Source organism: Babylonia areolata, chromosome 8 (assembly GCF_041734735.1).
Source record: "Babylonia areolata isolate BAREFJ2019XMU chromosome 8, ASM4173473v1, whole genome shotgun sequence".
NCBI lineage: Eukaryota > Metazoa > Mollusca > Gastropoda > Neogastropoda > Buccinidae > Babylonia > Babylonia areolata.
The window spans coordinates 7,122,279-7,145,702 of record NC_134883.1 but is presented as its reverse complement, the minus strand read 5'-3'; the positions used below and the strand labels follow the sequence as shown (position 1 = coordinate 7,145,702).

General features: G+C 37.8%; 2 protein-coding genes across 5 annotated transcripts in view; one reads left to right on the top strand and one right to left on the bottom strand.

Moving 5' to 3' along the window:
- Positions 1–10: 10 nt before the first annotated feature.
- On the top strand, positions 11–17,112 carry LOC143284496 (uncharacterized). 2 transcript variants are annotated; one of them, XM_076591187.1, is made up of 14 exons: positions 11–132; positions 1,108–1,192; positions 1,563–1,642; positions 2,274–2,365; positions 3,115–3,223; positions 3,785–3,855; positions 4,349–4,456; positions 5,194–5,309; positions 5,920–6,053; positions 6,643–6,711; positions 7,524–7,685; positions 12,707–12,793; positions 15,947–16,159; positions 16,641–17,112. In XM_076591187.1, exons 1-14 carry the CDS (start codon positions 118–120, stop codon positions 16,743–16,745), a joined length of 1,446 nt encoding a protein of 481 aa, XP_076447302.1. In that variant the 5' UTR covers positions 11–117; the 3' UTR covers positions 16,746–17,112. The 2 variants fall into 2 exon arrangements, with proteins under 2 accessions (XP_076447302.1, XP_076447303.1); XM_076591188.1 differs by lacking the exon at positions 12,707–12,793.
- A 1,498-nt stretch (positions 17,113–18,610) lies between these two features.
- The window catches only part of LOC143284495 (sodium- and chloride-dependent glycine transporter 2-like), a 64,197-nt gene continuing 59,383 nt past the window's right edge, over positions 18,611–23,424 (bottom strand). For 2 of the 3 annotated variants that reach the window (XM_076591184.1, XM_076591183.1), the window contains exons 15-17: positions 22,562–22,729; positions 20,476–21,722; positions 18,611–20,402 (exon numbers count right to left, since the gene is read on the bottom strand). In XM_076591184.1, the coding sequence (XP_076447299.1) occupies positions 21,630–21,722; positions 22,562–22,729 (261 nt within the window). In that variant the 3' untranslated portion in view covers positions 18,611–20,402; positions 20,476–21,629. Of the gene's footprint in view, positions 20,403–20,475; positions 21,723–22,561; positions 22,730–23,295; positions 23,356–23,424 lie in introns of those variants that run through there. The other variant, XM_076591186.1, reaches the window with a different exon arrangement.

Genomic DNA, 23,424 nt, shown 5'->3' with positions numbered 1-23,424 from the left:
CAGGCGGCTCTGTTTGAAATCGTGTCCGAACAAACCTGTTCCAGGAGAGAGACAGACACCACTTTTCTCACGTCCCTTTTTTTCCCCCCGTCAAATCAAAGGAACGATCAGGGGGAAATGGCTACACCGCTGGTAAAATATATTTACATTTGTCGGTCTTTTATCATGAATTAGAGCGAACCAGATTGTGTCGGATTATTTGGTGCATGTTTACATTACACTGACGAACACGTTTTGTTTGTCACTGATATTCAAGAAAATGATTAAAAAAGAAAGAAAAAAAATGATGCGCGGTTGCCAGGTGTTCATGGTTGAATTTGAAAGTTTGTTTCATGAAAAATAACATAATGTTACTGTTTTCAGAAGCCTGCACTCTTTATTTCTGTCAGTATAGGCTAATAAGTTTTTGTACGAACAAACTGAAAGTTTAAACATGCCCAGTCATGTTTTCTACATGTTGTTAAAGTTGTCATCTTAAAGGAAAACTCCCTTCAAATCTTAGTCACTCAGTCATTTTGTTGCCTTTACATAGATATGGTTATGTATGAGTAGGTGATATGCATAAATCAAATATGCATGCACCATAGTGTGTGTGTGTATGCTTTTGTACAGTGTGTGTGTGTGTGTGTGTGCGTGTGTGTGTGTGTATGTGTATGTGTGTGTGATACTTATAAACTGATAAAGGGAGAGAGTGAGAGTTTTTTGGTTTTGTGTTTGCGTGTGTGTGCGTGCATGTGTGCGTGTGTGTGTTTCATTCTCATCTACTATTCTGCAGTGAATATGGAGTACATACTCAGATTTTCCAGCTCTATTAGTCTATGTTAAGGACACACAAAGCACTATTCAACCATTCTAGTTCTATCTTTTGATGGCTTTCTGCTTGCTTTGGTTCCCCTTGGGTTAAACTAGTTAGTCCTTCTGGCCAAACACAGCGATCTCTGATTGATGGTAATAAAATGTTGTGATGCTTTTGCCACTTTTAGACCCAGGAATTTTAATAGCAGGGAAAACAAATGTGTTTGAAGTCTGTAATGTAAGCATATTTGAACTGAAGTGTTGCAGATCTTTGAAATGCTGAAATACCCTGCTGTGACATGTCATGTGCAGGAGGATCCATCCCTGGAACGCCACTTCCGTGGCCACAGGGACACAGTGACATCTGTGGACTTCAGTCCGGTTATGACACAACTTGGTATGTTTATTTTGAATGAGTTTTTTTTTTTTTTTTTTTTCTTCAGACTAAATGTTTTGCAGTTTTGTTTTCTTGAAAATGGAATTTGTAGGCGAAATTGTGTGTATATATGTGTGTATGTCTAAAATTTTATGTATGTGTGTGTATATGTGTGTATGTGTGTGTGCATGCACATGCATGTGCAACTGCAGGCATAATAATTTGAAGAAACATAAAAGGGTGAAGATGATCAACAGCTTGATTGTAGGTTAATATTTTGTTCTTTTTATGTCAAATGTTGGCAGGCATTAAATCACACATCACACAGTATTGGAAAGGCATTGTTACTGTCTGATCATCTTTTTATTTTCCATTTGATTTTTGTTTTCAGCCTCGGGATCAATGGACTCGTGTCTTATGGTGTGGAATTTTAAACCCAAAATGAGAGCATACCGTTTTGTGGGACATAAGGTAAGGCTCTACTTTGATAATTTGCAACTTTATAACTCAGCTTTTTGCCTGAAATGATGCTATTTCTTGAAGATCCACAATGATTATTGGATGTATATTTTAAACTAAAAAATATACATGATTTGTTAGTAGAATTCTAATGAAAGTCTACATGTTTGCCTTTGTACCATCAGTGCATGCATAAACGTATATTGCTTGTACAGTAGACAGTTAATGTTATTAAATGCAACTGGACTGTTAGCTACAAATATAGGTTTAATTACACATACTTAACCATGACCCACTAGTGCAGACTCCGGCAGGGGTCTGACATTCCTGTCCTGTTCAAACTACTATCTGCCTATGCGGAGAAAACGAAAGTATGTATAGGACTGCCTAAATTCTGGTTTGATGTCAACACCTACTCCTCTACTGTTATTGTAATTGTTGGTATGACATTTTCAGTTTGAGTAAAAACTAAAGACAAATTGATGGCCTTCATACATGGATGAATGATTTTGTATTTATATATATCTATATCTATCTATCTATCTATCTATCTATCTATATCTATCTATCTATCTATCTATCTATCTATCTATCTATATATATATATATCAGCATTATCTTTCTTCTTGTGATTTGTTTGCAGGATGCTGTGTTGTCAGTAAACTTTTCACCCTCTGGTCATTTGGTAGCCTCTGCTTCCAGGGATAAAACTGTACGACTTTGGATCCCTAGTGTGTAAGTTTGTGTGTTTATCTGTTATTGGTGCATGCATATCTCTGTGTTTATCACATCTCTGTGTATGCTTGAAATGTCTGAATGTGTGTGTTACACACTGCAGCTTATATATATGTGGTTATGTTGTTATTAATAATAATAATAATGTACATTTATATAGCGCCCATTCTCTCTAAGAGCTCAGGGCACTTAACATGAAAGAAAAATATTACAAGTTACATAAAACATTCATGACCACTCTCTCGAACCTCCACCCCCTCCCTCACCCCCCACTCACATTCTCCCTTTCCCACTCTACATTCATCCAAAGTGAGCTGACGTAGGTGGTGTTGGAGAACAAGGAAGCTGAGAGTACTTATAGATAGGTTTTAAAAAGATGAGTTTTTAGTGATGAGCGAAAAGCAGAAATAGAATCAGATGCACAGATATGATGAGGAAGGTTGTTCCAGATGTGAGGAGCAGCAAAGAAAGAAGAAAGAACATTCACCATAGGTTCTTGTATTGACACTTGGAAGTTTCAAAAAGGTAACAGTCAGAGGAAGAGCAGAGATTTCCTGCGGGAGTGTAAACACCGATAAGGTCAGAAAGATATGTAGGTCTTGTGGAGTGGAAAGCAGAATAGCAGAGACACGTAACTTTGTATTTAATTCTCACTTCAATGGGGAGCCAATGGGGGTTATTATGTAATTACTGTTAATTAAAGCTGAAATTAAAATCAAGAGGCCTAAAAATGTGGTGTATGATTTCAGCAAAGGAGAGTCCACAGTGTTCAAGGCTCACACAGCCACAGTTCGAAGTGTGGATTTCAGCAGTGATGGGCAGACCCTGTGCACAGCCTCTGACGATAAAACTATCAAAGTGAGTATTGCGTTCTTCTGGTTCAACACTGGGTCAGGATTTGTTGCAAAATGATGTGATGTTTCAGTCTTTGTTTCTCTCTCTTTTCATTTTGCACATTAATTTTTTGTAATGACATCTAGCCCTGGCTGTGAGTGAGTATTCTTGAAGTCTAATTGAAATAATTTCACGAACCTTAAGGTGTACAATCTCTGAAAGAAAAGTTCTGACAGTTAAAATAAAATTGTTTATTATGAGCGTTACTTTATATATTGTCACGAGCTCTGCAAAAAATTCAAGCAAAATTTCGGACCCATCTAGCAGCCATGTTTACTATTCTGTAAAAAAAAAATGTTGCATATACTGTTACCACTATTGATCATTGATGGTTAGATTTAAGAAATGTATTCTTTTACTCATTTGAAAGAATTACTTATGCAAATTTCATTCAGCAGCTGATATATTCTAGACCCCCACTAGACGCTTTCATTTTTTGACATACATACAAATTTTGAAATGCCATTCAGCAAAGCAGTAGTTATTTCAGTATATACATGAAAACTTTTGTTGCTGTTGTTTCAGCTGTGGACGGTTCACAGACAGAAATTCCTCTATTCCCTGACTCAGCACAGCAACTGGGTGCGATGTGCCAAGTAAGTGTTAGGGGAGATGATATGTTATGATATATATTGGGTTTCTAGATCAGTCTATTCTCATGAAATCTGTGAAGAATTTTTTTTTTTTTAATGGATAGTCCATAGACAGTGCTCCCATGTTCATTTCTTTTTTTCTTTTTTTTCCTTTTTCTTTTTTTGGCTGCCTCAATGTCGGCAAAAGTCTCCAATGGCTGTGCACTGTCTAGTCAACTAAAGTCGCCTATGGCAGTGAAAGATTTAAGGGCATCAGTCAGTAGGTGGTTGGACTGCTGCCTGTACTGGGTCCCCCATTCACAGCCACACCTGGGTCTGTCAGCAGCAGTCTCGGTGCTGGCAGTCCACAGGGAACTATGGATGATTGGTTGCCAAGGGTCTGCACACCACCCTGTTCATTTCTTTCTTGACATTCATTCTGCGAGAAGGTTTTGCTGAAGATTGAAATATTTGTATCATGATGTTTATGTGTTTCGATACTTTGTTTTTGTTTCAGATTTTCCCCAGACGGGCGTTTGATAGTGTCTGGAAGTGATGACAAGCTTATCAAACTGTGGGACAGACAGACCAGGGACTGCATTCACACTTTCCACGAAATTGGGGGGTGGGTATTTCTCTGTACACCTTTCCGCACAAGGTTAAGAAATGTAGATTCACTGTTTGAATAATGGCTGTTTTTGTGTTATTTTTAGATGGGAAATCAGTTTTAAGTGAAACAATTTCTGATTTACCACTTGAGCAAAAGGGAAAGTTGAGGAAAGAAAATCATATATACTGAAGGAGAGAGGTGAAAAGATTGTTTTGGTGGTGTTTCTTAGCTGAGCTTGTCAAAATGTGTTTTCCAATTTAGAATGAATCATTTTCTGTCGCAAATATTTGTAAAGCCTGGTACAGATTGTCTATTTCAATAGTGTCATCACTGTTGATTTCTTTTCATGTTTTGCAAACTGTCATAATGAAAAATGGTAAGATGAAACAGATGATTTTGATACAGGAGTTGTTGTTTTTCTTCTTCACCTCTTCACAGTGTCAGTCCAGCCTGTCTGATGAATTACGTTTTAAAATAAAAGGAGTAAAAAGAGTTGTTTTAATATAGCAAACAGTTTTGAAATTTTAACTCATGGATATCAGTCCATTGGTTTGTGTGGCAGTTGTAGAAGGATGAATTGCATGTATGTAAAGTAAGCACAAATGAAGTGTATTGTATTGTACAGTGCATGTACATGGTTGTAAATCTGGGCTGATTGTGAAAGGTAGAAATCTTCCAAGATTTGGATGGGGAATCAACTCTTGCTGACAAAATTGTTTTTTTCATTTTAAGAATGTGTACATGTGTTCCAGATACGTAAATCATGTGGACTTCCACCCAAGTGGAACCTGCATCGCATCTGCCAGCACAGATGGCAGTGTCAAGGTGTGGGACATCCGCATGAACAAAATACTGCAGCATCATGGGGGTAGGTCTCATCAAGTGGTCTTTTACAGTGGTGTGCAGTATCTTGTGTTTATGCTGTTTTTTACTTCAGTTATAGCGATGTGTTGTTTGTAGTTTGTGCATCAGATGTGTATTTGTATGGTTTTTTTTAGTTTGTGCATGTAAAATGAAATGGACGGAGAGACAATAATATATGTTTTTGTAGAACAGAAATGCTTTCACTCATGCCAAATGAAACACACAGAAATACAGGTTAAACCTGTAATGTAAAGATTATGTAACAAAAGTGACCTTTTAATTCTCTTGATGATCCTAAGATTTGAAGTAGAAATTCATCTTTTATTTCTTTCAAAATTATTTTTAAGCCAAACTTCTTTCAGTGATTAGTGTTTGCAGCCATCCAAGAGTGGTAATGTAATGTTTTTCAATGTGGTGAATTTCCAAACAAAACAAAAACCATACCAGTAACAAACTGAGGAGCATCTTCGGATTCTTCCTCAATTTTTCTGCCCGCTTTGAGCCAGAATTTGCTAGGCAGTTGTGGTAAATGGTTGATAATAATATGTTCATATTCCTTCTGTGTATCGTTTGTATATCAGAAATTACTTGCATGGTGAGTGGTTTGTTTGCAGCCCATGCTGGGGCAGTGTCCAAACTCTCCTTCCATAGCAACGGTAACTACCTACTGACAAGTTCTGAAGATGGCACATTGAAAATCTTTGATCTCTTGGAAGGACGCATCTTCTACACACTGCATGGACATCAGGTGAGAGAAGAAAAAAACTTTCTTTTGTTGTAGGTGGGTTTGGTTCGTTTTTTTTTTTATTTATAACCTGTTGGTAGCACGAGCAGCATTGACTTGTGTTTACCTTGTGAATGGAGAGAGTTACCACTCTACTATTTGTTAATCTGTCAGTGAATACATTCTGTTTGCAATATGTTTGATCTATTACGAGTTTTCCTGTGTTTTTTGTTTTTTTTGTTGATAATTTTTTACCCCATCGGTGTAGTAGTTATGCTGGTTCTTTTCTTTGATTTATAGCCTGTCAGTGTATGTATTCTGTTTCCAGTTTTCTTCATTTATTATGAGTTTGTCTTTGTTTGTTTGTTGATTTTTTATTTTATTTTATGAAATTGTAAAAAAAAAAAAAAAAAAAAAAAAAAAAAAAAAATTCTGTTCTTTTATGAAGAGTTCTCTATATAAAGGAAACTATTGTATCACTGCCGTACCTGCTATGTAGACATGATGATTGTGGGTGAATTCTTTTATTTGTATAATTATTTTTCTTTCTTTTTCCCCCCCTTAGTTAGTATTCCAGGCATTATTTGAGCGTCATGTGTGTGTGTGTGTGCAGGGACCTGTAACAGCAGCTACATTTTCCAAAAATGGGGAATTCTTTGCTTCAGGGGGAGCTGACGAACAGGTCTGCAGCCCTTAGCTACGACTCATATTATCTACTTTGTGCTGGGATGATGGGCATGCATGTTGTGTAAGATAAATGAATCCTTTGGGTTTTGATCTAAAGGTTACTATTTTCACCACATGTTTTGGACATAGGCATGTAAATGATCATTGAAGTTGTCATTGTGAAAGTTGCATTGTCACTTTTGTCAGTGTTCAAAGAAACAAAAAAGAAAAGAAAGAAAAAGAGTGTGTATTGCGTGTTTGGGTGTGTTCTTGTCCATATACACGTGTGTGGTTGGGGTGTATGTTTGATTTATTGGTTCGTAATTTGATGACAAAGTTGTCCCACCTTAAACTCTTCTTGGTAAACTTTTACACTGTCCTTTGATACTATTTAAGTCTTATATATGTGTGACTCGGTGGTGAGGATGAGATATGCTCAATACAAAGAATAAGTCACTCATTGTAGTTGAGAGGGAATCGGTGAACGCGACATCTTGTAAAGATATGGATGAAAAAATTATATGATAAAGCCAATGTTTAAACTCTTCTTGATAAGCCTTTACACAGTTCCTTGATACTATTTATGTCTTATAGATGTGCCTCTGTTGAGAATGAGATATGCTGCTTATTACAAAGAATACGTCACTTGTTGTTGAGAGGGAAGCAGTGAACGTGGCATCTTGTAAAATATGTTGAGAATGAGATATATTACAAAGAATAAGTCATTCATTGTAGTTGAGAGGGCAACAGTGAATTTTGATATGGATAAAAAAAAAAATTATAAGATAGAGCCAGTGATAGTCACATTCAGTGGCATGGAACTTGCAGGTATTGGTATGGAAGACCAACTTTGACCAGCTGTCCCCCAGCGACGTACTCAGTGCACAGCGGCCGCGGGATCGTTCGGAGGCCAAGGCACAGGCTCAGTCCCCTGTGGAGGACCTACCCTCTCGTGTGCAGAAGGGCAGAGCCCCTGCTAACCCTATCAGCGTAAGTTAGTGACTGTGACACTGTCTTAGCCTTGTGTTTTCACATACCATAAAAGTTAGTGACTGTGATACTGTCTTAGCCTTGTGTTTTCACATACCATAAAAGTTAGTGACTGACACTTTCTTAGCCTTGTGTTTTCACATACCATAAAAGTTAGTGACTGTGATACTGTCTTAGCCTTGTGTTTTCACATACCATAAAAGTTAGTGACTGTGACACTGTCTTAGCCTTGTGTTTTCACATACCATAAAAGTTAGTGACTGTGATACTGTCTTAGCCTTGTTTTCACATACCATGAAAGTTAGTGACTGTGACACTGTCTTAGCCTTGTTTTCACATGCCATAAAAGTTAGTGACTGTGATACTGTCTTAGCCTTGTGTTTTCACATGCCATAAAAGTTAGCGACTGTGACACTGTCTTAGCCTTGTGTTTTCACATACCATAAAACTTAGTGACTGCCTTGTGTTTTCACATACCATAAAACTTAGTGACTGCCTTGTGTTTTCACATACCATAAAAGTTAGTGACTGTAAACACTGTCTTAGCCTTGTGTTTTCACATACCATAAAAGTTAGTGACTGTAAACACTGTCTTAGCCTTGTGTTTTCACATACCATAAAAGTTAGTGACTGTGACACTGTCTTAGCCTTGTGTTTTCACATACCATAAAAGTTAGTGACTGTGACACTGTCTTAGCCTTGTGTTTTCACATGCCATAAAAGTTAGTGACTGTGATACTGTCTTAGCCTTGTGTTTTCACATGCCATAAAAGTTAGTGACTGTGACACTGTCTTAGCCTTGTGTTTTCACATACCATAAAAGTTAGTGACTGTAAACACTGTTTTAGCCTTGTGTTTTCACATGCCATAAAAGTTAGTGACTGTGATACTGTCTTAGCCTTGTGTTTTCACATACCATAAAAGTTAGTGACTGTAAACACTGTTTTAGCCTTGTGTTTTCACATACCATAAAAGTTAGTGACTGTGATACTGTCTTAGCCTTGTTTTCACATGCCATAAAAGTTATTGACTGTGATACTGTCTTAGCCTTGTGTTTTCACATACCATAAAAGATAGTGACTGTGATACTGTCTTAGCCTTGTTTTCACACCATAAAAGTTAGTGACTATGATACTGTCTTAGCCTTGTGTTTTCACATACCATAAAAGTTAGTGACTGTGACACTGTCTTAGCCTTGTGTTTTCACATACCATAAAAGTTAGTGACTGTGACTCTGTCTTAGCCTTGTGTTTTCACATACCATAAAAGTTAGTGACTGTGATACTGTCTTAGCCTTGTGTTTTCACATACCATAAAAGTTAGTGACTGTGATACTGTCTTAGCCTTGTGTTTTCATATACCATAAAAGTTAGTGACTGTGACACTGTCTTAGCCTTGTGTTTTCACATACCATAAAAGTTAGTGACTGTGACACTGTCTTAGCCTTGTGTTTTCACATACCATAAAAGTTAGTGACTGTGACACTGTCTTAGCCTTGTGTTTTCACATACCATGAAAGTTAGCGACTGTGACACTGTCTTAGCCTTGTGTTTTCACATACCATAAAAGTTAGCGACTGTGACACTGTCTTAGCCTTGTGTTTTCACATACCATAAAAGTTAGCGACTGTGACACTGTCTTAGCCTTGTGTTTTCACATACCATAAAAGTTAGCGACTGTGACACTGTCTTAGCCTTGTGTTTTCACATACCATAAAAGTTAGTGACTGTGACACTGTCTTAGCCTTGTGTTTTCACATACCATAAAAGTTAGTGACTGTAAACACTGTCTTAGCCTTGTGTTTTCACATACCATAAAAGTTAGTGACTGTGACACACTCTTAGCCTTTGTTTTCACATACCATGAAAGTTAGTGACTGTGACACTGTCTTAGCCTTGTGTTTTCACATGCCAACTCATGTGCTAAAAGGGCCGAGCCACTGCTAACCCAGTGAGCATAGATTAGTGACTGTCATACTATCTTAACCTCGTGTTTTCATATACCATTTCACATGCATAAGTTAGTGACTGTGATACTCTTACCCTTTGTTTTCGCCGTATGTGCTTACCTAGGTTCTGTGTGTCTGCTGTTGTTGTTGCCTTTGTCTTTAAAAAAAAAAAAAAAAAAAAAAAAAATTAAAGTGCACCGTTGAGTTTCTGGTTCATGTTATCATTGTTTCCAATTTTGATGGAGTTTATATTTCCAAATGTATTGTATAATTTTTTTTTTTTTTTAGTTCTTTTATGATTATTATCTTCAGTGATGATAGTGCCTGTCATTATTTGTATTTGTAAATAATAATTCACAGTTAAAATAGTTCACTTTCCAAAAAATCCTTCTGTGTGCACATTTATGTGTTAGTTCATTTTGATGTTTTTAAAGCTCTGTCAAGTAGGAAGCATTCTTCTGTTTGATGTATTTCACTATGTGATAAAGTAATACAGTATTAGTACAGAGTATTTTGTGGAATGATTTTATTTTCCACACTTAGATATTTATTTTTGTCTTGATTCTCCCCCTTATGTTCAAGTAGGAAATGTAATTGGGTGCTTTTCTTAATCCTATTAATATCATTGTTGTTATAACTGTCATAATAATGTTGTTATTATTATTATCTTAAAATCATTCATGTTTTTGTTAGTTTGCAGTTGTAGTTTTAGATGTAGAAAATGCAACTAGGTGCTTTTCTTTATCCTTTCATTTATCATTGTTGTTGCAATTGTCATAATTATATGGTTATGATGTTCTAATTATTCATATTTTCAGTAGTTTGCAGCTGTAGTTGTACATTTTTATAATATTATTTGTTATTTGATTTTCAGAACTTTGGTGATAAAATGACCAATGGTAGGAAAAAAAATTACATGAGCATGTTTAATCATTTGGGGAGCACTTATATTTTTTTCAGCGCAGAGTACGTTTTAAGGTGAGATTTCTCAAGAAATCCAGGACTTCCAGAAACATTTGTTTCCCTCAGTAACAAAATATTTGCATGAAGAGGAAAGCTTTCATTCGTTATACTTATGTGCAATGAACAGTGAAGCAATATTTTGGTGTATGTTGCCACAGAACACAGCCACTTGTTATAAACTAACATGTTTAAGAAGGGTTCTGGTTAGGAATTATTTCTTGCTTGGGTTTAGTGTGCATGTGTTTTATCATCAGCTATTTTTAGCTGGTAATATTCACTCCACTCTTACTTCTTAAACAAACAAAAAAGACAGTTACCACCTATTAACTTATTTGCACATGAAAGAGAATTATTTCATTTTTTTATGGAGAAAAAGAGATTAGGAAAACAGGTAAATGGTGTAAACAAGATTTCTAAAAAAAAAATAAAAAGAAACAACAAAAATAGAGAAAAAAAATGAGTTAAATGTTTGATATTGTTTTGCTGATTGTACCTTTTTGAAATATGTGAATGATGTGGAGAGATGGCCTAGAGGTAACGCATCCGTCTAGGAAGCGAGAGAATCTGAGCGCGCTGGTTCGAATCACGGCTCAGCTGCCTATATTTTCTCCCCCTCCACTAGACCTTGAGTGATGGTCTGGACGCTAGTCATTTGGATGAGACGATAAACCGAGGTCCTGTGTGCAGCATGCACTTGGCGCACGTAAAAGAACCCACAGCAACAAAAGGGTTGTTCCTGGCAAAATTCTGTAAAAAAATCCACTTTGATAGGAAAAATAAATAAAACTGCACACAGGAAAATTTACAAAAAAAAAAGAAAAAAAAGGGGGTGGCGCTGTAGTGTAGCAACACGCTGTCCCTGGGGAGAGCAGCCCGAATTTCACACACAGAAATCTGTTGTGATAAGAAGAAATACAAATACAAAATACAAAGACAAATAGTTCATTTTTCAGGGAAATTAAACAGACCTGTTTTCCTTGCCCTCTTACAGTGGTTTCTTGTTGAACAACAAAACAGAAAAAAACAAAAACAAAAAAACAACCTGCCATATTGTTTTGTGGCCATTTTTTTTTTGCAGAAACTGTTGCTGAAATCAATGAGAGCATCAGAATGACAGTAGCATCTCCACTAGATGCTGTTGTTTTATTTTGCATACTGCATCTTGCAAGACTTTACGTGGCATTGCGTACTACATAGCTACCAAACTTTATTTATCAGTAATTTTAACCCCTGGCACAGGAATATTTAGTGCAATATTTTTATGAAAAATGGTGGCTTTGGAGGGGGGGGGGAGGGAGGGGGGGTGAACATATGTTTTTCATAAAAAGAATGGTTGTATGGATAACATCTGTTGTGCTTCCTTTGCATTTATCTATCTTCTTTGTTTTGTACTAGACACTGTCGTTTCTGAAAATATCTCCAGCTTATAAAGGGGGCTGTGCCCTTAAATCGCTGCTACGAGGTTGTTGGGAACATAACTCCACCCCCAAATCCTAACACCACGTTGCCATAAGGTTTAGGGGAACATACCCCCAGTCTCAAACCCTAACACACTCACTGAATTTTCCTGGGACTGGCAGCTGTGTTGTAGGCAGCATGTGTCTCGGTGAGCAACACACTCACCGAATGTGCTCTCGTAGGACAGGCAGAGCTGTGTTGTAGATGAGTAGGCAGCATGTGTCTCGGTGAGCAACACTCACTAGATGTGCTCTATTAGGACTGGCAGAGCTGTGTTGTAGATGTGTAGGCAGCATGTGTCATGATGAGCAACACACTCACCCAATGTGCTGTCCTAGGACAGGTTGCTGTGTTGTAGATCTATGTGTCAGCAGCATGTGTCTCAGTGAGCAACACACTCACTGAATGTGCTGTTCTTGGACTGGCAGCTGTGTTGTAGATGAGTAGGCAGCATGTTTATCGGTGAGCAACACGCTCACCAAATGTGCTCTCCTAGGACTGGCAGAGCTGTGTTGTACATGAGTAGGCAGCATGTTTATCGGTGAGCAACACACTCACCAGATGTGCTGTCCTAGGACTGGCAGCTGTGTTGTAGATGTGTTAAGTCAGCATGTGTCTCGGTGACTGACACACTGGTGATGGTGGCTTGCAGCTGGACGCACGGTCCTCGGTCAAACGCATGCAGGACCAGGAGCCGTCGGTCACTGACGTGGGGCCTGCCATGTTCACTGCCTCCCAGGTTGTCTGCCATGCTGCATGTTGCAACACACACCCCTTAACAATAACATGCAAGCCATACACGAGTGACAAGTAACTCTTGCTGGATGAATGAAGTTTGTTTTTTGAGTAAGACATGGCCAGTGGTGAGTTGTTTAGAAAAGGGACATACGTAAATGTAAAGCTTTTGTTGCTGTATTATAACATCATGCTCCTTGACTGGGGTTTTGAACAATAACAGTTAAAGTAAACGAAGCGAAACATTGTTTGATACATCTTTATTTATCTTATTTCCTGGGGATGGGTTAAAATCAGTTGTTGTTTTTTTACACCTTGTTTGGTTTTTAATCTGTTCTTTAAGTTACAAAAGCACTTCTTTTTTTCTTTTTAATTTTGATCAGTGCACATCCGGTTTCAGGATTAATTGTCACTCAGGTATGTCTTCAGTAATAGCAAAGATGAGAATGAAGGGCCAGTTGAGGCAAAGTAATTTACCAGTATTACATTCACTGCATGCCTTTTCTTGCTTGTTTGCTTGCATGGTGTTTATTTATTATCATTTTGTTGTTGTTGTTTTGCTTGTGTTGCATTTACCTTTTTTTCACCCAAATGCCAGTTTTATTGGCTTGGGATCAAAACCATGTACTCCGCTATGCAATCATTTGGTGTTTAGCTGCAGTTTTTAGAGTTTATATGACTGCATTTATGATTTCATAGTTGGTATGCACTTTGTTAGTGTTTTTAACCCTTTCGCTACCAGGAAAATAAGATTTAAGTGAATTCTATTTGCCAGGGTTTTTTCCACAAAAAACGGGTATAAATTTTCCAAAAATTCTGTGCTCTTTGTTATTGGAGAAAGACCCATAAAAATATATATTTTCTGAAAGGGAAATGAACAAAGAATACAAAACACATGATGTTATCCCATTTTATGTATTTTTAGTGACATGCTGTTGTTTTGAAATCAGTGTTTTGTTTTTTGTCACATTTTCAACTTGTTCATTAGAAACATGAGGTAATTTGCACTAAAATATCATATTTTCTGGACAAATGGATATCTGCACACACAAAATCATACTAGAACAATCACAGTATAAAAAAGCTGAAAAAGAAATAGATATATAATGCATTGTGACTTCTGCAAGTGATAATATGGATGTGAGGCCACGCCCCCTCAGTCTCCACCCCCCTCCTCTTCACCCCTCTCACAGGGTCACTTGATCCAGTTCTCATCAGACTGCGTTGGCTGAGTGCCAAGAAAATAGCTCACACTGCTAAAAATTCGGTGACTTCTGTTGACTGCTAGAGCTGAACAGCCGGCATCACTCACTGATAGTCATATCTTGGCCACTCTCTTGATTGCTCCCTTTATTTTCTATCAGATCATATAAATGTTCACCACTGTCTTCTCCTTTGAATTTATGCTTCAATTCTTTCTGAGCATCAGCTAAAGAAAGTAATCTTGGTTGATTTAGTTTGCCACGATCGCATGTCTTGAGCACGGAGTCAGTCCGACATTTTGTTGAGCGAGCGAGGAGAGGAGCTAGGCAAAGACTGCGGCCAGTAACCCAACCAAAACGTTCAAATAAAGGACTGCCTTATGACGCAGATGGTGTTTCTAGCTATGAATAGAATCTAGAAAGATTCCCCAAGCAAAAGGTACCAACATTTTTGTCATCGAACTGAATGCAAAGCAGGGAAAAGTCAATATTTCGATGACGAGTTATCTCGTCATTGTGGCAGCGAAGCGTACATGCTTTCTATGACGAGTTATCTCGTCATATAGGCAGCTTAGGGGTTAAAAAGAAAAACTCATTTGCAAGTACCTATACTGTTGGGATTGTGGGAATCTTAGGCTAAGGGGAGTGTGATCGATTCTGTGCACTGTCCTGTCTTGTATTTTTATTGAACAGTATACATTTGAATGAAATTCAAGTTATTTATCTAAACTATGTTTAGAATATACATATATATATTATTTATTTATTTATTTTTATTTTTTTTAATATAGAATAGAGAGATAGATGTAGATATATTATACTCTTTTTTTTCATGTGTATAATCTGGGCATTCATGTGGATACTTGCAGTTGAATAACATGCAACCTCAACTTTGTACATGTGATTAGAGAGAATAACCATTGACAGTATTTACTGTGCTCTTTCCCTCCATCTCCTCACCCAACCCCCTCTTTCCTTTTCCCACCCCCTCTCATATTTCTGTGTTTCTCTTGTCTGTATATAGATTATTTGACTTGCTTGTCTTTGTAAAAGAAACCACCAAGCCCAAGTTGTTTAACATTGGAACCATGAGAATTTTGAGGCAGGGACTGGTGTGAGCAATCATTGTTCAGTAGTCAGCATAAATTCATAATGTGATCCAACTTGTCTTCACACCGTTGATGAAGACATCAGGAGTAGAGTCGAAACTTTTTATTTATATAGATGTTTGTTTTCTTCTTTCAGTTTTAGTATGATTATATATACATACATTTTTTTTGTGTGGGTGTGCTTGTTTGTACTTGCGTGTGTGTGTGTGTGTGTTATTTACATTTAATTACCAGCTTATTTCAGATCTCACTGGAGATTCGTTTTATAAAAATATTTTCTGCTTATATGTTATCTATTGCTGCTTGTTGAAAGGTACATCTTTTCGTGGTCTTCCTTTCTGCCTGGGCAATGAAAGCAGTCAAATTTTCACCTACCAGTTACAATAGTTCTGCTTCATGCTGTTCCCATTTTGTGGTGTATGTGTGGAGGTGGGTGCCTATATGCATGTGACAAGGCATTGTCTTTATTCTGTGTATTACAAATGCTTATATGTGTGTACATATGAAGCATGTACATATTCATGATCATTCATAACACATGCAAGCATGTGTGCCACTGCAGGGATTTATGTCCCTATGGTTGCATTACAGGCATACATACATATTTACATACAAAAAAAGATGCAGCTTGTATGGAATATCACTTGAACCCATTAACAAAGTGTAGCAAAAATTGATGAGAAAAAAATGCCCCCTGTAAAGGGAGGTAAATCACCTGTAATTAAAACTAAACATTAAGGGGAGGTAAATCACTTGGGCTCAATTTATCTGAAGATCGTAGCCAACCCGGCTAGAAAAGTTTAGACATTTAAGTGATAATGACCATCATTCTTTCACTTTCAACAGGTGAGACCTGACTCTGAGCCACCGTCCAGATCACTGGACATGGACGCGGAGATGGTGGACAAGGAGTGCCTGGGCAGCAGTGGCGATTACCCAACAACCATTGCAGGAGAGGACCCACGACCTCGCACCCAGCCTCTGGAAGCCAAGGCTGTGCCCCCAGCGCTGAACAAGTTTATGGAGCAGATTGCTGGACAGCTGGACATCCTGACGCAGGTGTGGAAATATTTTTGTCTTGGTTTGATGGTGGAATGCTGCTGGGTCTTGTTGTCCAACATGCTGATATGACATACAAGCTGAATCTTTCTGTTGTGTGTGAATATGTATGCCTGTAGGGAAATATTTTGTCTGGATTTTGAAGGTAGAATGCTCCTGACTTTTGTAGTAAACATACTGGTGGTAATGTGAGTTTTCAAAATAGTTTATGACTGTTGGGAAAAAAAGAAGTGTATGCCATGTTCAGCAACAACACACACAGACACACACACACACTTTTGTGCAATAGAAAATACTATCCTTTCTCTCATGACATATACACAGAGTGCATAGAATATGGAATCATTTTTTGAAATAACAGTTGGTTATTAACTATGAAGATAACAGCTCAGCCGTTAATTATGTCTTGATTGTATTTAAGATGTGCTTCTTAATTTGTTTGCTGACTGAAGGGTTATTTCTTCTTTTTCTTTTCTTCCAGACGGTATCCTTGTTGGAGCAGAGACTGACCATGACAGAAAACAAACTGCGAGAGTGCATCGACAACCAGCAAGAGATTCGTCTGCACATCAAACCAACAGAATAATCCAGCTCCATCAGTTACCTCATTGCTTGGAAGTTCCGAATAGACTGGCGAGTGCCAGCATTGGTGCTGTCAGCAATTACGATCTTTCATGCATCATTATTGACGCATGCAAATGTGATTTGATCCGTCGGTGAACTTGTCTCTAGGTTTCTTTGTCTGTCATTCATACACCATACAGATTGTGTGACATGAGAACATACACATGTAGATATATTCTTGTACACACAGACACAGTTTACAAACATGAACACATCTCTTTGTCGTCCAGTTGCTAAGGCCATCTACAAGCTGCAGTTTCTCATGATGGCATCAACATAGCTGACATTCACAGCTGCTGATTTGTTGTAAATATTGTGGCACTTTGTGTGTGTAAAAAGAGAAACATTTTTTTTTTTAAGTTCTTCTTCAGCATATTGCAAAAGAATGTAATTTATAATTGTTGTTTTTGTTGGCAGCAAGTTCATTTTGCATTCCGTCCACATCAGAACTCGGAAGTACTTTGTAGCAGATGTAGATTTGTCTTTGATTAATTTTGATGTTTTTAACCTTTTTTCTTTTTTTTCATCATTGCCAAAAGCTACAGCTTTTGAGAGAGACATAAGAACATGCAGATTACAAATGCAAGAGACATCACAATCTTTAGTTTTCTGTTGGCAGCACATCAAAAATTACCCTTGATATATCATATCAGTATAGATTTAGATCCAGATTTTAGATTTAGTTTCAGAAACCGAAGGGAAAAAAAAGATGCATGACAAGAGACATGAAGAAAAAAAAAAAGGAAGTGTTGAGTTTGGCTGTTGAAAATAAAGTTAATTGCATAAGAAATTTTAAAGTTTAATTGTAACTGGTTGGTTGAATAGTCAGTTTACCATCAAAAACAAACAAACAAATAATAAGACACACTTCCATCTGTAGGGCTAGAGGGACAGATATTTATTTTCACTTGAAGATCAGTGTTGTCTGCATCATAATCAGTTGAAAACCAACTTCAACCAATACAACTCAAGGGATTGTTGAAAATGAATTCAAAGTCCATTTTGGAAAGCTATTATTTCATAATTGAAACAGAAAAACATTTTCTGGCCAGCTACAGATAAGTACAGGAAACAAAAGATAATGATTAACCTGTACACTATCCCTTTATTACTGTGTTCATATTAATCATAATGGAAAAGAAAAACATTTAGGTAAAAAGGAAAAAAAAAAACACCCCACCATCCACACACTCACACATGCTGCACACACTCATGCATGCATAGGTGTATGTGCACAGAAACACACACCCATACACACAAAAAACATCAGCATGTGATCTGTGTACAATGCATGTGTATGTGAGCATGTGCGTGAGTTTCAGTATCTTGTCGTTGCATCAGTTGCTTGTATTTGGCCACTGCTGTACATACTCACCTTTTTTGAAAGTTTTGCCAGAGAAGAAATGTTTATTGTAGTTGATGATTAGGGCCGGTTTTTTCAGTAAATACCAAACAGAACTTCAAAAAAAAAAGTGCTAATTTGCAATGAAATCATTAAGTGGAGATAGTCCCCAAGAGCAAGCAACATAACAAAAATCAGTGTGCTGTCATGGTGGAAATAGGGTCAAAACATTTTACTGAACATTAATGTTGTTTGAAACACTCACCAGAGCAGCATCTAAAAGAATGTTCAGTTCCAGCATTTCTCTCTTCTTTTTTTTTTCTTTTTTTTTTTTTTGCCTCGGACACTTTTTGTCCTGGCACTACTTTGTAGTTTCATATTTGAAAAAAAAAAAAGAAAAAGAAAAGAAAAAAAAAAAACCTCTGTGTAAATACCAACACTTTTCTCTATCTGTGATGCTGATTTTGTTATGAAATTAATGTTGATGTAATATTGTCATGTTTTCGTTGATATTAGACATATATACCAAAACAAAACAAAAAAAAAAATCACTGGTATCGCATTGTACTCAGACGAACTTTTGCTGCCAACAGACTGAAAATAAGAACATTTACACTGACTGTATTTCACATATTATGTTGCTATTGTAATTTGTTACCAATTGACAGTAAAACAGCTGTTTTTAATTTTTATTTCATAAAGGAAACGTGTCATGGATTGTTGTGTTACAGATATGTGTCAGCGGACTGACTTCACAATGTGTATGTAGATGCATGCACTCATATTGTGTGCACCCTGTGACACACACACAATTATTAATTTTGGTAAGATACCACCCCCTAAACCATGCTGAACTGCATGTGAGGAGACAGCCTTGAATGCTTCTATGGCTGGTGCTATGTTGAATTCATCAGTTGGACAATTTAGTCGTTGGAGGAGACGATAAACTGTGGTCCTGTGTGCTGCATGCACTTTACTTGGGGCACCTTAAAGAACCCATGGCAACAAAAGGGTTGTCCCAAGCAAAAATTCGGAAGAAAATTCCGTTTTTTATGGTAAGACAAATACACATGCAGGCAGCGAGAAAAGAAAGAAAAAAAGTTGATGCTGCACTGTGGTGACGCACTCTACCTGGGGAAAGCAGCCTCAATTTCACAAGGATAATTATGTTGTGACAAAAATTAATACAATTTTTTTTCCACACCTGTGGGATTCAGACAACAATGTTTGCCATTGTGAAGAGTTAGCATGCTCTCAACTTTGTCATTTTGCAGTATTTTCAAAAGCTTGTGATTAAGGCCACATATTTCCTGCTGCCCTAGTTGATTGAACTCAAAAGAACAAATCTCACTGTTAGGGGTGTAATGTGAGTGTGTGTGTGTGCATGCATGCATGCATGCATATGTGTGTTTGTTACCAAATATCCCTTACTGGAAAATTGTGAAGCCAAAAGTCAAAACAATCACATAGAAAAAAACAAGAAAAAAATGGAACGGTAAAAGATAAAATGTATAGAACTTAGTGAGAGGTAGAGAAATAATATGGTAACAGATAAAAAGAAAAGATGTCACACAATAACAAATACAATAAAGAACATGATAAAGGTGACAGATCATGAAAGACAAAGGAAATGACAACAGATTTTTAAAAAATGATATGGTAAGAGATGCGAGATTAACTCAGAACAGTTTCATAATCTGAAAACCTGCAGAGGTAGATTTCAACAACAAAAACCTCTCATGTTAATGACATGTGCACACACAAACATGCATATGTACACTGTATCTGCCTGTGTATAAATAAGATTGCTTGCCCATGCACATGCACTTCATGAAGATTAATGCTTTAGGAAAAAGAAAAAAACAACCCTGAATGATGTAAAAAATTTTTTACACAGATACAAAAATACAAATCATATAAAGGCACCAGTGAGGTTAAGCGAAGACACTCAGTCCACCGGGCTCTAAAAACTAGGCCGTAGTCAACAAAAGATGTGCTAAATAGCTGCAGCCACCAGATCACAAGAACTAGCACTAGATGATCAAAGCAACCTGGCATCTGTGCAGGATCTCCTCCCATGAGTGTCCTCACGACAGCCAAACAGTAAGACTGCTTGTGACAGTGCTGTCAAGGAATAAAGTGAATTGTGGTCTTGTGGTAACATGCCCTACTAGGAAAGCAAATGTCAACAGGTTTGGGTCCCAGTAATGGATCAGGATTTTTACTACCCCATCAACTAGAGGACAACAGACAACAGTGGCAGATCTCTGTTGCTGCCTTACATGCCAGAGGACAACAGACAACAGTGGTAGATCTCTGTTGCTGCCTTACGGCAGATCTCTGTTGCTGCCTTACATGCCAGAGGACAACAGACAAGAGTGATATATCTCTGTTGCTGCCTTACATGCCAGAGGACAACAGAGGTAGATCTTTGTTGCTGCCTTACATGCCAGAGGACAACAGAGGTAGATCTTTGTTGCTGCCTTACATGCCAGAGGACAACAGAGGTAGATCTTTGTTGCTGCCTTACATGCCAGAGGACAACAGAGGTAGATCTTTGTTGCTGCCTTACATACCAGAGGACAACAGAGGTAGATCTTTGTTGCTGCCCCTACATGGCAGAGAACAACAGACAAGAGTGGTAGATCTTTGTTGCTGCCCTACATGCCAGAGGACAACGGACAAGAGTGGTAGATCTTCGTTGCTGCTTTACATGTCAGAGAACTACAGACAAGAGTGGTAGATCTTCGTTGCTGCTTTACATGTCAGAGAACTACAGACAAGAGTGGTAGATCTTCGTTGCTGCCTTACATACCAGAGAACAACAGAGGTAGATCTTTGTTGCTGCCCCTACATGGCAGAGAACAGACAAGAGTGGTAGATCTTCGTTGCTGCCTTACATACCAGAGAACAACAGACAACAGACAAGAGTGGTGGACCTTTCTTGCTGGCCCACATGCCAGAGTTTATAATGGGCTGTAAGTCCACTACACCTAAGTGGTAACATGGGTGTGTTTGTCATTCAGATGAGATGATCAATTGAGGTTTTGAGGGTAGCATGCACTTAGTATGCGCAAAAGAACCCAAGGCAACAAAAAGAATGTCCCTGGCAAAATTCTGTAGGATAATCCACTTTTTGACAGTATAAATAGTAAAAAAGTGATTGCAGACTAATTTTTTTTTTCTGATATGGAAAGCACCGCACTGTAGCAAAGCATTCTCCCATGGTGAGCAACACAAATTTCACACAGATAAATCTGTTGTGACAAGCAGTGATCACAATAAAGCCAAGAGCCTGTGCACAAAGTTGTTCAATAAATCTGCAGGGCTGTGCAAAAAGCGATACAATAAATCTGTAAAGCTATGCAAAGAAATAAAATAAATCTGTCAGGCTGTAAAAAAATAAATACATTAAATCTGTGAGGCTATGCAAAGGCAGATGGCTTAGGGGGGTCTGCCGCTGGCATGACTGGAGAAGAGTAAGCCGGCTGTGTATTGTTTTCTTCACTGTGATGAGGATGTACTTTCTTTTGATTCCTGTCCATAATCGTCAGAAGGTCCCCAGGTCTCGTCTGGTCTCAGTACTTTCCTAAGCCGCTGCAAAGAGATCAAAAAAGATATTTAACCCATGCATCCATCCATCCAGTGACCAACTTGCTTTCATAATTGTTTGAGGTATTCATTGATCACTTCGTTTCTTTGTTCATTTACAAACTTATTTGCTGACTTGCTTATTGTCCTTAGCCGCTGCTAAGTGGTCAGAAAGATATCTAATCTATCCATCCATCTAGTGACCAACTTGCTTTCATAATTGTTTTGAGTTATGCATTAATCATTTTGGTTTTTTTGTTCATTTACAAACTCATTTGCTTAATCACTTGCTGTCCTTAGCTGCTACAAAGTGTTGACATTGAATCCATCCGTCCAGTGACTAACTTCCTTTCATAATTGTTTGAGGTATTCATTGGTTATTTCAATTCTTTGTTCATTTACAAACTTATTTGCTTACTTACTTGGTTGAAAAGTGAGCGCAATCGCTGATTCTTGAGGAAAGTCTAATAACAGCTTATTTTCAGAAATAGAAAAGCGCTCTCTCACTCATTCATTTATATACCCAAACATCTGAACCTGCACACACACACACACACACACAAACACACACACATGCCTGCCACACACAAACATGCACAGATCCCATCACCACCGTCACCAAAACAGGCCCATAAAAAATAAGTAACAGCATGCATATTTCAAGAACCCATTAACTTATAAACAAGAACAGAAAGATTTAAATCAAACAGATATGACCTGCTAATCATCCAATCACCATTCAATCCATGCACTTTGAGAGGGTTCCCCGAAGCTTCAAACAGCTGGATGACTAAATAACCACCAACCAATCAACCCAGCAACTAACCACCAGCCAATCCACACACCTGCAGAGGGTGCCCGGAAGTTGTAAGCAGCTGGTACAGGGCAACAAGTGGAATGGGGATGACGGACACCGCTCCCACAGTCCAGCCAAACGCCTTGCCCCACACGTCATAGGTATAGTCACGGTAGGTGGGTGCCGTATAGTCTGCCAGGGTAAACACCAGCAGCGTCTGGAGAGAGGGGGACAAGATAACTGAAAAATGACTGATTGATGACAATGTTTGAGATGTGTTCACTAAAAAGATAATTGATTGATAACACTGTTCGAGATGATATGTTCACTAAAAAGATAAATGATTGATAACACTGTTCTAGATGTGTTCACTAAAAAGATAAATGATTGATAACACTGTTTGAGATGTGTTCACTAAAAAGATAAATGATTGATAACACTGTTCGAGATGATATGTTCACTAAAAAGATAAATGAAATGACTGATTGATAACATTGTCGGAGATGATGTCTTCACTACAAAGATTACTCAAATGACTGATTGATAATACTGTTGGAGACAATTAAATTATGTTTACTGTCTGTAATCTCTTATTTATGTGCATGTGTGAGATGCATACACATGTCACAAGTCCAGACATGTAAAATCTCACATGCACATTAAAGAATCATAGATTCAAAAGCATTTATGTTTTTTTTCCTGTCTATTGTCACCTTTTGTGAAAAGACAATTACCTGGTATCCACATGCGCACGCACACACACACACAAATTGTGTTACTTGCATGAGGTGTGGGTATGCGCTTCCTCTGCATGCGCACGTTTGATCATGGGCTAACGCTCACCTGAGCATACACAAAATACATAATTTATGAACAACCTGGCCAGACAAGGGAGTATATCAATTCGCGTTT